General features: G+C 37.9%; 2 protein-coding genes and 1 long non-coding RNA gene across 4 annotated transcripts in view; 1 reads left to right on the top strand and 2 right to left on the bottom strand.

Annotated features, from left to right (window-relative positions):
• Nucleotides 1-4,323, bottom strand: part of LOC311302652 (uncharacterized protein) — an 81,656-nt gene extending 77,333 nt beyond the window's left edge. Inside the window, exons 1-2 of the mRNA XM_084428660.1 lie at nucleotides 4,170-4,323; nucleotides 958-1,249 (exon numbers count right to left, since the gene is read on the bottom strand). Of these exons, the coding sequence (XP_084284786.1) occupies nucleotides 958-1,015 (58 nt within the window). The 5' untranslated portion in view covers nucleotides 1,016-1,249; nucleotides 4,170-4,323. The remainder of the gene's footprint in view (nucleotides 1-957; nucleotides 1,250-4,169) is intronic.
• A 3,474-nt stretch (nucleotides 4,324-7,797) lies between these two features.
• LOC311302772 (uncharacterized protein) overlaps nucleotides 7,798-16,484 on the bottom strand; it is a 128,621-nt gene continuing 119,934 nt past the window's right edge. The window contains exons 4-5 of the mRNA XM_084428823.1: nucleotides 8,408-8,504; nucleotides 7,798-8,153 (exon numbers count right to left, since the gene is read on the bottom strand). Of these exons, the coding sequence (XP_084284949.1) occupies nucleotides 8,435-8,504 (70 nt within the window). The 3' untranslated portion in view covers nucleotides 7,798-8,153; nucleotides 8,408-8,434. The remainder of the gene's footprint in view (nucleotides 8,154-8,407; nucleotides 8,505-16,484) is intronic.
• On the top strand, nucleotides 12,175-15,681 carry LOC311299149. 2 transcript variants are annotated; one of them, XR_014629074.1, is made up of 4 exons: nucleotides 12,175-12,442; nucleotides 13,453-13,526; nucleotides 13,842-13,944; nucleotides 14,772-15,681. It is a non-coding gene; the product is annotated as an uncharacterized lncRNA (long non-coding RNA). The 2 variants fall into 2 exon arrangements; XR_014629075.1 differs by lacking the exons at nucleotides 12,175-12,442; nucleotides 13,453-13,526 and adding an exon at nucleotides 13,588-13,715.

Below are 16,484 nucleotides of genomic sequence, written 5' to 3'. Positions count from 1 at the left end.
TGTGTTACATTTTATCTTTCAAATAGAGGTTAAAAACAAGCACATAATCGGCCAAAATAAATCGGCAGCATTAATCGGCCGGATTTCAAAAGATCGGCATCGGCCTGAAAAAAACAACATATCGGTCGACCTCTAATGTCATCTACACCCTAAATTAAGCTTAGTGCTTTATTGTCAGCCCAGCACCACCAGATACTCTCTGCAGAACTCTGGTGTCGCCGCCCTCAGATGCTAGTCTGGAGCCTGTGAACTTAAAGGAACATGCCGACTTTTTGGGACTTTGGCTTATTCACCGTTTACCTCCGTTTACCTCCAGATCGAGCCTTTGCCGTTGCTGCACCAAAACTTTGGAACAGCTTACCTGCTTTTATTAGAACTGTCACTACACTACATGAGTTTAAAGCTAAACTCAAAACCTACTATTTTTCTCTGGCTTATAATTGTAGCTGATTTGTGCGGTGTCTGGTATGTTCTGTGTTTTGTCCTGTATTCGTATGTAGTAAATGATGTCAATGCCAATGTTTTGTGCAATAATGTACAGCACCTTGGTCAACAATCGTTGTTTTTAGTGGTGGTATATAAATAAAGTTGAGTTGAGTTGAGTTGAGTCTTTGTGCTAAGCTAGGCTAGCGGTGGGTGCGTCAGACAGAGTTACAGGACACACGGAGATGAGAAGGGTATGTATGGACTCATCTAACTCTGGGGGATACGGAGAATAAGCTTAAGTCCCAAAAAGTTGGCATGTTCCTTTAAAATAAAACTGCACATTGTAAAATCTGTACGTTGTCTATTTATTATTAAAGAATTTGTCAGTAAAAAAAGTTAGTCTGGAGCCCTGCCCAGAACATTCTGTACCGTTTCATAGTTGAACTGTTTATCTAAATGTGATGAAGTGCTTGAATGTTTCTAACATGAATGTTCTTCAGCATCATGAATGAATGAAGAATAAACACCAACCTCTTTGTTCTTCAGGATCTTCAGTGTGTTTCATTCTGCAGGGTTCTGGATCACTCATGTTCTCACTGTCCTCTTTAATAAACTCAGTCTTTGCAGATTTCAGCTCTTCCTGATGCTCTGATGCTCGTCTTCACTTGTAGCTGATGGGAATTTACAGCATTTATTGGGGAATTACTGTGGGAGGAGCTTCACTGATGATGTAATTGCTGTGGGAGGAGCTTCTCTGATGATGTGATTGCTGTGGGAGGAGCTTCTCTGATGATGTATTCCAGCGTGGGAGGAGCTGATCTGCCTAAATCAAAAAAATCAATTACTGAGTTTTCAAAAAAAAAATTACGACACTAAGGATTTATGTCTGTCTATCTATTTATTAGACATCCATCTATTTGTATTGCTAATCCTAACATTATTCTGCTTCTTCATTAAAATACAGAAATTAATATAAATAATTTAAATTCTTCCAAATATAAATAATAGTAAGAAAAACAGATAAAATCATAAAAACATAAACGTGCATATTATAGTAGCCAACAAATCCCCTCAGTCTGCTGACACCAATGAAATGAGCTTTAAGTGTCAATTTACAGGAGATCTGAAGACATCAGCATAATAAATGAGGTGAAAACAGGAACTATTGTCATTAAATAAAGAGTGTTTTCAGCAGATCTGTTAATATTGATGAGCCTCAGACTATCAACACTCATTCAACAAGCCATTCAGGATCATCAGCAGATCATCTCACTTTATTCTGAGTGTTTGCTGTTAGACACACATTATTTGAGTCAGGATACATGATAAAAGCCTGTAAAACTGCTATATTGAAAGACAATACTGTAATCTTTCACAATATGACATGAATAAAACATCAATAACACAAAAAGAATCACTAATGACACTCATCTCCATCAACCACCACAGAGAAATAATTACAGCAGCTTATACCATGGTCTGGGTGAATACTCGATTCTGATTGGCTGCAGGGTGTCCGTTAAAAAGTGATAGATGACACCTAGTAAAGGAGTTCTGGTGAAACTGCCTGTTTACCGTTCGAAATTAATAAATAAATGTGCTGGCTGTGAGTATAACCATAGCAACAGGCAGTCAAAGTATCCATAGTGTATTTATACTGGAGAATGCTTTGACGCGCTACAACAGCGCACCCTTAAAGGGATAGTTCACTTTGAAATTAATTTTTGATATGTTTTAGCTTACCTCAAGGGCATCCAAGATGTAGGTGTCTTTGTTTCCGCAGTAGTTTCAATTTTGATATTTTTAGGTCAAACCGTTCTTGTCTGTCAGTCATATAATGCCAAATTAAAACAATTCCCCATCATAAGTACACATTGATGGCCTAAGACACGAAACGAGCGGTTTGTGTGAGAAAACGAACAGTATTTATAGCGTTTTTACCTCTTATACACAGCCACGTCCAAATGATCTGATCTGACGTGTACGCAGACTGGTGCATAGATATATACACTAGATGTCGCATTGTCTACAGCAGTTCATTGGAACGAATGTCTTTAAGGCAACATCTAGTGTATATATCTATGCACCAGTCTGCGTACACGTCAGATCAGATCACTTGGACGTGGCTGTGTATAAGAGGTAAAAACGATATAAATACTGTTCGTTTTCTAACACAAACCGCTCGTTTCGTGTCTTAGGCCATCAATGTGTACTTATGATGGGGAATTGTTTCATTTGGACGATGGAGAATTGTTTTAATTTGGACTCTGTGCTTGTGTTTTGAGACAGTGACCATAGACCTGCATTATATGACTGACAGACAAGAACGGTTTGACCTAAAAATATCAAAATTGAAACTACTGCGGAAACAAAGAAACCTACATCTTGGATGCCCTTGAGGTAAGCTAAAACATATCAAAAAATAATTTCAAAGTGAACTATCCCTTTAAGGGAACGTCTGGCAATTCCACCAAGTGATTAAAACGTATAATTTATTATAATATGATTTGATAACTGATAGGAATGTAAATGTGTAATGCAATGTAAGTCACTTTGGATAAAAGCGTTGTGGCAGGGGGGAGTGTGGTTCAGCGATCTCTGTGACGGGAGAAAGTGTGTGTGTGTGTCTCTGCCTGTCGTCTCACGAGGAGAAGCCTAAAGAAGCCGCTGTTTTGTTTGAGGAGAAAGTTATTGAAGAGTGTGTGAGAGCGCACTGAGCGCGATTATTGTTTGGAAAAGACTTATCTAATAAAACACACAATCCACAGCAAGCCGACCCCATCTCCTTCCTTCTTTCCACAAACAAACCTTTGTAGACAGACATCAACATTAGACGTGTGGAAGACGTCGAAAAAAGACGTCGCCTGGCGTTACAAAACAACCCCTTCAGTGGACCGAATTTGGACGTCCAAAAATTACATAAAAAAGACGTCACTCCGACGATGGTTTTTATTCGTTATTTGACACTATAAACCATGCTATAAACACACTGACCTCCTCCAGCTTTTATTTTGGCACTTCCGGTTACCGGCATTTGGAATTTGCATATTAGTTAAATATTTAGTTTCACCCAAAACATTTAGATTCAACATTTATATTTAACATTTATATTTAATATTTATATTTAACATTTAGATTTAATATTTATATTTAACATTTAGATTTATATTTAACATTTAGATTTAGCATTTAGATTTAACATAGCCTATAGGTGTAACATTTAATATTTATATTTAACTATTTATAATATTTCTAAGTTGACAAATATTGTTGTAAATGTGGTAAAAAGTGACCGTCAAAAATTAATACCAGTTTTTTAAACATTGTTTGAAGCTAATGTGACAAAATGTTGCCGTTATTGCGTGAGCCGCTTTACAAACGGCGCCCCATACTCACGTGGCTCATTATACGCTCAACGTAAAGTAAGAGATCGATTCACATAATTCCCCTCACAGATCTCAAACTTTACCTCTTGACTCGACATTCAGTAACAGTTCTCACTCCAAACATCGAGACAATCACACAAACGAACACAAAATCGCTCAGGTCTGAATGAACTCAACATATTCTCCTCATGCTCGCTGCTGCTGCACTAAATGTTTATTTCAGAAGGAAGACGCCAGAAAAGACGCTCAAGTATCGCTGTGATCGATGAAAACAACACAGAAATGAGCCTGTCGCTTAATCAAACTGTATAAAGTGTTTGTGTAAATATGAGAAATACCGTGAACTGCTCTCCTCACCTCAGAAGACTCGACGGTGCGTCCCAAATCGCATACTATCCGCCCTAAATAGTCTCAGAAAATTAGTAGGCTACATCCCTGTTCGTTGTATTTTGGTTTCAAAGATACCCGGATGGTCTACTATTTCCGGTCAGAATCCGTGCAGATCGCGCGTTTGGCCGAGGATTCGGTTAGAACTACAAACACGAGTGAAAAGAGCTAAAAAACTACAGACAAGGAAGACGCGCTGTAGAGAAGTTTAGATAAAGTTTTTTTTTAATTGCAATATTAATGTGGCCGGAGCAGTATTTTTGTAATATAACTCAATACGGATAGCCTGACTACGCCACCTTGGGAATTACACCCAAGGAAATATAAAAAGGAACCCAGGTTCGGTGGTGCAGAGAAAAGTCAGAGTCGTGTAATTCAGCAAACAAATAAATAATTTTATTTGAGAGGAAAATATTCTGCTTGTATCTTTAAATAGTATAAATCACTAGCAAGTTTATTGTAACAATACTAAGAACAATGTTAAAAGAACATTCCTACAGGCATACGGGATCCAAGCAAGTTATCACATCAAACAAAACATCACAACCAAAGAAACAAATGTATTGTCTCCACCCAAAAAAAAAAAAAAATTATATATATATATATATATATATATATATATATATATATATATATATATATATATATATATATAATAATAATAATTAAAAAAAATATATATATATATATATATATATATATATATATATATATATATATATATATACAATATAAAATGAACAAGGCTAAAGTTACTTTTTATTGAAAACAACCATTTATGTGTGCACGGCAAACCAAATAAGTCGAGGTGCTCAACCCTGGTGCTCCAACCTCACAGCAAATGTGTTCACCCAGGTGACTAGCCTCCCCCTCGGCGCACTCAGCCTTGACTCAAACAAAGAAACAAAAAGAAGAAAGATTAGTGGGTACGATACAAATACAAAATAGTCACAGTACATCCGACACAAATAGAAAGATTGACCAAATCAGTAATTATTGGTCTCAACAGGTGACCGTTAGAGAGACGCTACTGATATGATATGATATAATATAATTAATTACACCACACGGCCAACGGCCCAAATCACACTGGTCAAGCAAACCTCATTAAGGAAATAACAAAAATAACCCAAACCATGAAATGAAAAACAAAGCAAAACACAACAATCATAAAGTAATAACTATCCGTTCACGAGAAACAAGGAGACTGATCTAGTCACGAAAAACAGAAAAAAAATAACCTAATCATGAAAAACAGCAGCACGACCTGAATTAACCATCACGTGGTACACGAGACTGAAAAACAAAACATAATCAAATAATGATTTACTCCAATCAAAAAAAAAAAATACAAAACTTTCACTAAATCATACATACCACACGAGAATCACACATGTCACGAGGTCAGGATGCACTCGCGAATGTTCTGCTAAAACACACAATAAACCCAATTAACTTGACTAACCCCATATAACCCTCATCACATCGCGATAGTCGGCATACCTTAAAGCCTTCAATGAGCGCTTGACGCAACTCCCAGAGAACGCCGCCGAGACGGCTACAGCCATCACTTCAAAGGTAAAAAAAAACACATACTCTAGACACTCTTAAAACTCCATGAAGCCGTGTATAACCTCCATCGCTTACCTTAACTATAATGAAACCGGAAGAGGGGCGGGTATGACAAAGCCTACATTCAAGGGTTTCCAGTCTACACACTTAAATACACCGGTACTGATTACCTCATCCTCCCACTCCCATATAAGGGTAATGACGCAAAGAAAAGGAAAGGGGAAATCCCCTACTGCTACATTCACAAACAGAACAAGACGATACATACAAGAAATATAAACAATCTTTCAAAAAAAAAAAAAACCCAGAAATTATGGTTCAGTATACATTAAATGAGGAAATGTGAAATAAATTTAAATCTATTCAACAATAGTCTTAAAAAAAGAAAAAGAGAGAAGAAAAAAGATAAGGGCACAAAAAAGAAAACCATATTAAAGGGACACTATGTAGCTTTTTAGGTATTTTATTATCTAAAATCAATATTTTTATTCATACATATGCCCTCAATGGTGTACAAATACCTATGCCAATGATCAGACTAATCCTCGTAAACGAAGAATTTATTATCTTTATATACATGGGACGGGTAGGTCCACGGAGGCTTCCATGTAGTTCCGCCATCTTGAAAAACTATAATAGCAGAGAGGGACAAAAAGTACTAGGCCAACGCGTTTCGTTCAGAGCCAGCGTCACGTGACTGAAGCCAGCAGAAGCGGAGGAGCAGAGCAGTTGAGAGGCGCTTGTCACTGCCGCGGCAAGTTTAAAAGGCTGCACTGCACGGTTATTTATACACCGTTCATTCATACATACATATGAGTCACAGGATAAGGAGTCCTCGTCAACGAAAAAGTCCAAAATAGACCGTAAAAGGAAACGTGACCGGAGATTACAAAAACAAGGGTTAATGTCGGGATAGCTAATGCAGGAGAAAGCTTTCAAAAGAGATGCTGAAGTTGCCTGCTTTCTTCTCGACAGGTAAGTCAATGTTACGGTCTTAATTACAAGCTTATTTTTCATTGCTTGGTTGTGAACTTTATTATATAGATAGTAGAACATTTATAGTTATATCTATTCTATTCATAGTAAGTTAAACAGGCTCTTTGATGAATAGCAGATTGAGTAAAATAACGTTAGAGAAGGCACGGATGATGATGATGATATCTAACAATGCACGTACTTCAAAAATATAACGAATAAAGGCGGCATTACTACTAACTACCATAGTTAATGTTTTTCACAGTCAGTAATTTATACTGTAACATTCTTTTTTTCGTTGATTCAAGTTTCAGTTTGTTTTTAATAACAAACCTGTATGTTAGTTGTATGCATAACTATGTTATGTTAGTTGAATGTTAATACATATATTAACATGTAATATATGTTATATATATATATATATGTCAATATATAACATATATTGATATGTTTTATCAATAAAATCTAATATTTACATGGTGTATTTCATACAACAATGTTCATGAATATGCATGGTCCCTATTCAAATAAACCAATAAATAAATACCAAACATGTAGGATAATTATTCACATTAAACCATATAGATTCTTGGGTGAATTTCAGGTGATTTCAGCATGAAAGTGGGGGAAGTGGGAAAGACATGCAGATTAGGATGATTCTGAGGTGAGACTTGCGTCTCGAATGATGGTGCTAGTTTCACAAGAGAGAGTTCAAATGTTAATTTCTTTGTTCCCTCAGAGAGTTGCCTTCTGTTCCAGTTCTTCCAGCCTTACATTTTCATGATCCATCGTCGCTGTCACGAACAAGTACTCATGCCCATCCCCAGTTATTTTATTGTTGCAAAAAAAAAAAAAATTAAAAGAACATTCCTAGAACATTATTATTTATTTCCCAAAACAATAACAAAACAGGAACCAAATACTAACGTTAGGGGAACGTTCTGTGTTTGCTGGGAAGCCCCAGAAGCGAACGTAATACTTAGCTTTCAGAAATGAAAACTATGAAATTATTCCTGATGCAAATAAAATTGGACAATAACAATAAGCTGTTGATAAAATGATAGTTTAATTAAAAGTGAAAACGAACAGAGACAGATCTCAAACAATGAACAAGTTAAAATTAATTTCAGATTCATGTCTCTGTTGAAAGTGTTATGGCCTCTTCTTCAGCTCCCTGAACACGGAAGCTTTTTCCGGGGTAATTTTCCGGTGCTCTTCTTCAGAATGATTTCAGAACGGAGGCTCCAGTGAAACTCTTCCCGCATTGATCACATTTCACAGTTTCTCTCTGCTTTGACCTCTCATGTGAACCTCCAGACTTTTCCATGTGAAGTGTTTTTTTATACTGAGGGCAGGAGACCGATTTTTTGGCTTTCATTACTCCTTTCTTGTTCCCGTCCATCAGGTCTAAAAGAAACAATAAATCAAGTGAGATTTCAAATGAAAGTGAGGCTCAAAGTCAATATTCAGTCTTCAATAGATATTTTAATCCCATCAAATCTGGTCAACAACTGCTGTGCACGATTACGCTCTATTTTAATGTCATGAAGATGATGTGTGTTATAAATCACAAGTTTAGTCACTAAACAATGTAAATCTGGTGAGAATCAGCATGTTCTTCATCATGATGAATTAATGAGGAGTCAAGAATGAACACTAACCTCTTTGTTCTTCAGTATCATGATGTTTCATTCTGCAGATTCTGGATCACTGGCGTTCGCTCTGTCCTCTCCTTCTAGATGCTTGCTGGCAGTTCTGCTAAAAACAAACAAGTTTATTTTCTAATGCTGGGTACACACCAAAAGATAATCAGGTTGATTTTGGGCCGATTTCCCTCCTTCCGACTCCGAACTCCGAGGACAAACGCGCGCATGCTCTGGAGATTATCACGTGAAACAAAACAATATCCAATCAGAAAGCGAGATGATGGAAGACACAGTCATTCTCTCTCTCTCTCTCTCTCTCTCTCACACACACATGCGCGCACACACACACACACTTGCAGGAAGCTGAGTGTTAAGGGTTCAGTGAGGTTCTATAGGAGGGATTAAATTACTTTTTCTAAGGAACAAATACAGATAATAAAGAATGAACATATTTCTGTATAAAAGGTTATATATAACGGTGGGTACAATGTTTTTTGTTTCACGTGAATTTTCTGTGAAAATCATTCCAAACACTATCATCGCAATTACTTACTGCATATCATACGCCATGCATATTCTCAAGTCTTGTGAGATTTTGAGATATTTCCTGTGTTCACAGTCGAGACCCTGGTTGAAAATCTATTCATTGTTCACACACTATAGGAGCAAAATGCTTAAATCTAGGATTTGTTGTCCTCATGTTTGTGGTCTATCACATTATGAAAATATTTTGGTGTGTATCCAGCATAACAGACATGATGCGAGAGGAATAATCAATATTTCAGACTCTGAACTAGGCTAATCACATGTTAAAAAAATAGTGACATTGATCATGTGACTTAAAGGGGACCTATTATGCAAAATTCACTTTTGTATGGTGTTTGGACATAAATGTGTGTTGACAGTGTGTGTACACAACCACCCAATAGAGATAAAAATCCACTCACTCCTTTTTTATTAATCCCCATAAATCATCAGCAGTGTCTCCCAACGACCTGTTTTCAGAATGCGGCTGTAGTGACGTCACTAATACAGGCCCCGCCCATGAGTGTTTACTGTCACTGCCGTTTTAACATAGACCCGCCCTGATCGTGATCACAGCGAGTTGGACACATCCGCCATTGCTGCACTGACGAGAATGTCTCCCAAGCATTGTAGAGGTGTTGTGTGGCTGGATGTATTCATCCACATAGCTCTCTCTCTATTTACTCCCGAAATCTGAGGCAGCCGCTGAAGACGAGGTGGGTTCATTTTGTTTTTGAAGAAAAAGCTCCCTCAACTCTACCGAAATTCGTTTATGTACTTGCGCACTTCTTATACTGTGTTTACTCAGCTCTTACAGTGATTTTCTGGAGAAAAATTGACGCTTCATCTTTTGTGTGATGTACAATAAACTTTATTAAACTCATCATTATATTTTGTGTCATCATTCAGACGTGGTTCTACAGCAGGCTTGTATTAATAGCGGCAATCAATATAGGTTACTAATATAGGACACATAGGTTATACCCATAATTAAACTAAACTATACCTGTTCCAACTCCATACAGCATATATTCTCTGACTCTGTAGGCATTATTGTCCAAGTCGAAATGAACACCGTTACTGTCTATGAGTTTCTGTTTTGATATTATCATCTTTCCATGAGTTGAGATTGTTAACTGAGCGCAAGCTGGTTAGGCTCCGCCCCCTGTGCCGTGAACCAGCAGCTCATTAGCATTTAAAGGAGACACACTAAAACAGTGCGTAAACATGCTGTAAAAAATGACCTGTTGGGTATTTTGAGCTAAAATTTAACATACACACTCTAGGGACAGAGACTTATTTTACATCTTGTGAAAAGGGGCATAATAGGTCCCCTTTAAAGGGCACCTGTTATGCAAAATTCACTTTTACATGGTGTTAGCGTAGACCCGCCCTGAGTGAGCTAAACAGTCTGCCAGTGTTTCGACGCCGGAGCAGCTGTAGACACAAATGTCTCCTAAGCGATTGAGGTGTTTTGTTGTTGGATGTAAGAAAAAATTTAACATACTAGGGTCTAGGCCAGGGGTGGGCAACTTCGGTCCTGGAGGGCCACTGTCCTACAGAGTTTAGCTTCAACCCTAATCAAACACACCTGAACAAGCTAATCAAGGTCCTCAGGATTACTAGAAAATTACAGGCAGGTGATTTTTTCAGGGTTGGAGCTAAACTCTGTAGGACAGTGGCCCTCCAGGACCGAAGTTGCCCACCCCTGGTCTAGGGTCTAGGGCAGTGGTTCTCAACTCCAGTCCTCAGGACCCGCTGCTCTGCACATTTTGTATGTCTCTCTTATCTGACACACTCAGTTCAGTTCATGGAGTCTCTCCTAATGAGCTGATGATCTGATTCAGGTGTGTTAAATAAGGGAGACATACAAAATGTGCAGAGCAGTGGGTCCCGAGGACTGGAGTTGAGAACCACTGGTCTAGGGTCTTCCTGCTCAGCTCAGCTCAAGAAAAAAATTAACATACACACTCTAGGGTCTTCCTGCTCAGCTCAGCTACTGTTCGGACGCTCTTGCTTACTGCTCCGCACTTTGCTCTATCGCTTTTACATTTTATCTCCTATTTTTTATATTTTATTTCCTTTTATCACCTAATTTTAACTTCAGCAAATCAGCACAGTGCTCAGACGACAAAGTTTGGATTACTACAAAAACGGAGAATTATTTTACCCGACCAGCTTACATTCCGGGAAAGGAAAACACAACTGCCTACAAGGATAAGAGAAAATGCCTCTTCTGGAATCTACTTGCAGCACCAACTGCCACAGACTTTTACAAAGGATTGCAGTTCTTGAAACAAATCTACTTACGGGACCACCAAACCAGACGGAGCACACAACAGAGCTTCGTCATGGACACCCTCAGCATACCGGTGAGTCCCATGAAACTAGTAACATGTTTAGAAACAAGCCGATCGACTTACTAATCGATGGCACACACAGGGAGCGAGACCCAAAGGCACTCGAGACATCAGATTGTCACGAGCATCACATATTGCCGCAGTAGCATCCTCTACCCCAGATACAGCTCTGACAAGGATTGCAAACACTGGTCTCCTACCACCGCCTATACATCTTGAGAACAGATTTGAAGTGCTAATGGATGTAAATGAGGAATCCCCAAACGTGCTGAATGTGATAGAACACAGACTGAATAGGCCAGTGGCTAACACTGATGCTAACTGGCGCCCAAGGTCGAGCAGACAGCGGCACTCAGCTCAGAGCGCAGCCGGGCCCAGGACTCTGATAGTGGGGGACTCCATAATCAGAAACATTAGCAACAGGGATACAACTACGTGCTGCCTTCCACAAGCAACAACTTCTGATATAAACAGGGAACTTCAGAACATTCTGATGAAACATAAGACTGCAAATCGACTCATCATTCATGTGGGGAAGAATGATATTCATAAAGAGCAGTCAGAACTCCTTAAGAAGGATTTCAATGAACTTTTTGAAACACTTAAAAGACTGAAAGTTCAAACATTCATCAGTGGACCACTCCCAGCAAGAGGAATAAACAGGTTTTCACGGTTGCTTGGGCTTAATACATGGCTGCAAAAAACCTGCAATATAAAAGGAGTTAACTTCATTGACAATTTCAATCTTTTCTGGAGTCAGAGACAACTGTTTCATCGGGATGGCCATCACCCAAACAAACTTGGTTCAAGAGTGTTAAAGGACAATATCTACTTCTCCCTCAATCATCCTTCTGCAGTGTGTGCCAATCCACACTGTAAAAAATCCAACTTGCAAATTGTTCACTCAGTTTAAAATTTTAAGTTGAGTGGGCAAATTTTTTACTGCAATGTTGAGTTTACTTATAAAAACTATTTAACTGCAAGTGCACTACTATTTTGTCCAATGAACACAAACAATTAAGTTGAGAAAACTTAATATTTTGATTTCATAGTTCGAACGTTTAACTTCCCGTCATCGCGCATGCGCAGTCTGTCTCGCTGTACGTTACTTGGGGTTTCCTCCTCCAACCACGCTATCGAAGGGACTGGATTTCATCTGATTGCGGTAAGTTTTCTTTAAGCTTTATGAATGAAAATAGGCTATAAATTGCACACATATGTTGATAAAATATAGTGTTATGTTAAAAGATATATTTCGTGGTGACGATAAGTTTCTATTGTTAGAGATTATCGACGTAGCTAGCACATTGCTACTTAACGTGCTAACGTTACCCAGACTGAGGAAACATGTTTGAAAAAGAAGGACAAGGACGTGCATGGTGTTTAAAAGATGTTAAAAATGTTAAGCTCAGTAAGTCGTGAATAAAGACTTAAATGCGGTGCTTGAGAGACAGAAAGCCGCTTCTCTCGGACTCGGACAGAATCTGAGTGCGAATTCAGCTATCTTTCGTGGCGTATTGCGATTTAATAATGACATACACATTCAATTATGTCAATAACAAAAAACAAAACAAAAAAAGTATTCAAGTAAACACAGTCGGCAATGTCTTAAGTGAACATAACCAATTTGGTGAAACCTAGATGTTTCAGTAGATCCATGAGCTCTTAAAGTGACCGCAGTCCGTTCAATTTAATTTCAAGTTTATTTGTCACGTATACAAATTTCGGTTACAATTTGTACATGCTTAGGTTGAGGCTCAGTCATTCTACAGTAGTGCAATATAATTAAATACAATACAATTTAGAGGAAAAATGTAATAATACAAGTCTATGCAAAACTAATGTGTTATGTTAAAAATATGTATGTTAGCTTTGCATATCAAATAATAGAATGGGTAGTATGTGTGCGGTATGTTTTAAAGTGAATAGGATAAAAATATTGTGTATCCTTAAACAAATATTAGGCTAAATCCTTAATGTTAATCAATTAACAAAAGACAAAATCGCTGTAAATACAGTGAAAACTATGCATTGATTCTTTTTCACATTTGATTATTCATTTTCTGTATTATTTTTGCTACATGTTAAATTAACCTACTGTAACTGATTTTTTTTTGTTGTTGTTTTGTTTAATAAAATTATGTATCTTTGTTCTGTTGTATTTGTCCTTTTTAGACTAAAGAACATCAGTACAGTGACAAGATCCTTGGATGTGCTAAAACAGTGGCCTTTATTTTTTAAAAGATCAGGTGAGTTGAACTGAATTTACTTACTGTTTCAACAATGTTTTTTTTTTTTTTCAGGGTTTCTGCTCTCTGCTGAGTATTACAGGATCACACAAACTCATCCGAAGAGCACCTTTTTCTCTTAGTTAAATGAATACACATCTAGTTGTACAGAGCAAGTGGTGGAGATGAAGATCCTCACTTGATCATCAAGTAATTATTTTGCATGTGATCATATCTCTCTGGTTAAAGGCTGAATGGTGCCATCTCTTTTTCAAGGTAATTCCCATGCTTCACTTTGTATATAACTTGTTCCGTATTTGTTTTTCTGTCTTTCAGACACAGAAACTCCAATGTGCTTCCTCAAAGAAAGTCTACAACTCTTAAAGGTCTGCCTTTGTTTATGAGGGAAAAGTCTGGAAACATCCTGAAGACTTGCCTGGTAAGAAGATCATCAGCATATACACTCACACCTGATATATTTCACCTATTTACCAGATGCTGTTAAGAGATAGGTTTTGTGTGATATACAAAACTTATCATCAACAGACAAAGTCATGGTAAAAATTAGGCTACTTTATTAAATAATTGTAGTTGAAACTTTCTCAGTGATCAGTTTGACTTCATCTGATAGCACAAATTCAACAAGTTGTTATTTTACCAAAGCAAACACAGTGGAAAATTACTGCTTCACAACACTGTCCGGAGACTTTCCCTCTGATATCTAACCTGTTAAAACAATACAGTGCACAATCATAAGGTTAAACAGTAATGTAGCAATAGCAGAGTAAATAAAATTAATATAATATGAAAGAATATGAATATAGGAGATATAAACAAGAAAAGGCAGCATGAAAGTAATCCATGTGACTCTAGTGATTTAAACCAATCTTCACTGATGCAATATGACCAGTTTTGGGTGATAAACAGAATGTGTGCCTTAATACATGTACGATTTTGGGTGACCTAAAATAACTAAACTAAAACTAAAAAAAGCATTAAATCAGAATGGCCGTGGATTCTGCTGTGGACGAGTGCCACAGGCCATCACATCAATGCTGATATGGCATTGTTTGGAGTTGGGAAAATGTTTTCCGTTTATCAGTTTTAGCTCTATGGCTGAATTTGAACATGCTTAAAAAACATGACCACCTTTACTTTTCAAGTGAAGTTACATGAGCAGACCTTTAGGAACACTCTGTGGTCTAACATAATTCAATACAATAAAAAAATGACCCTAATTTTATGCTGATTTATTTTCTACTGCAGGACACAGAGCCAGAAGACATTCACAAGGGGAGAAGATGAGGACCTTAACTATCGTTGAAGATGATGTTGCCATTATCCACTCAAACCCAAATATAAGGTGCCTCTCTGTAGTACTATAAGAGCAGTTTGGGCCAGATAATGTGCAAGACCTTTGCCACAGTTGTTACTCTCCTCTTTGGCTTGATTTATGGCCCAATGTTAACTATTCTAAAGCATTAAAATACACCAGTAGTAACTGGTTAAGAAAAAAAATGTTTAGTTTGTTTAGAAAAAAAACGTTTATTTATCTTGACCTAAATTGCTCCGCAAGGCTTTTTTTTTTTGCATAGTCCTTCAAAAGATTGTCCAAGTAGCTGCAATCCATATGGATAATTGTAAGGTTGAGCATTTATTTATTCCAGTTTGTACTCTAATTTTGTGCATAGTATTTTTTTTTTTAAATCTTGAAGAGTGGAATAGAAAGAACTTCATCACCTTAAAATATGTGTACCTAATGTAAATAGAAAATGTGTTGTTTTGCAGAATATTTGTCAATAAATAAGTTCTGTAATGATAGCAATGTCTTTTGTATTGTGTTGTATTTACAGTATGGTTTACTCCCTGCATTTGGATTCTTAATGTGAAGGCTGTACAAGTATCTGGGTGAGATATTTGAAAAAGTTGAATCAACTTAAAAAAGTAAAAAAGTTGAATCAACTTAAAAAAGTTACAAATTGAATCAACTTAAAAAAGTGAAGCAACCAGCTGCAAAGCTTTTTTGAGTTTACTGAACTTCAGGACCTCTGTAGTTGTGCTTACTCGTTTCTTTGAGTTGGACTGGTAGTTGGATGAACTTCGACCACTGAAGTTGAGTAAACTCAAAAATGCTTTGCAGCTGGTTGCTTCACTTTTTTAAGTTTACTCAACTTTTTATTTTTTACAGTGCACTCAATCTGAACGGCACACACACACCTGGACACAGTATGAATGACGATGGGACTTCACTTCAGAAGCAAAATGGACATGATAACACCACTCCGCCACAACAACCTCTGCTCACGGACACAATCTCAGCTGAGCCCTGCCCACAGAGCTCACCACAGACAGACATATCAGAACTGCTTGAAGATTCACCACCCAAGGACGACTTCCTGGAAAACAGCCAGGGAAGCCAGGACAGCATATCACAGCCTCCGATAACACCAGAGCAACAGCCCCTTTCACCAGACACTCTCTCCCTCTCTCCAGCAACTCCACTCCTGTGCTTCTCACAGAAAATGGAAGAACTGGTGTATGCTGGAACCAGACTATCCCACTCTTTTGCTGTGAGCCGCCAGATACCAACCAAAAAAAGACAGGCACCTCAACCACCCGCATCAAAGCCTGCACCAAAGCCTGCGGGCCCAGCTCGCCCTCCCCCTCCTGTGAGAGCTCTTCGGCCTCTGCCACAACGCCAGGGCCCACACCCTCCTCCATCTGCTCGAGGTGAACCGAAAACCACTGATACCAGCTCTCAGTGATATGTGTCGGGTCCCCGTTTTGATAATATTGTGTCGGGTCCCCGTCCCAGTGTGCCTGTATCTTCCTCTATTGCTGTTCTATTACAAGATAGAAAGTCTAAGGCCTTCAATAGCCGTACAGCAAACCTAACTAATCTGGTGCCTATTACACGTCAAACTAATATTGCTGTGGGGAAAAGTAAGTCTGTTAAGTTAGCACTCCTTAACATCCGCT

This window comes from Rutilus rutilus (assembly GCF_951802725.1).
Source record: "Rutilus rutilus genome assembly, chromosome: 1".
Classification (NCBI taxonomy): Eukaryota; Metazoa; Chordata; class Actinopteri; order Cypriniformes; family Leuciscidae; genus Rutilus; species Rutilus rutilus.
This window is presented reverse-complemented; position numbering and strand designations above follow the sequence as displayed.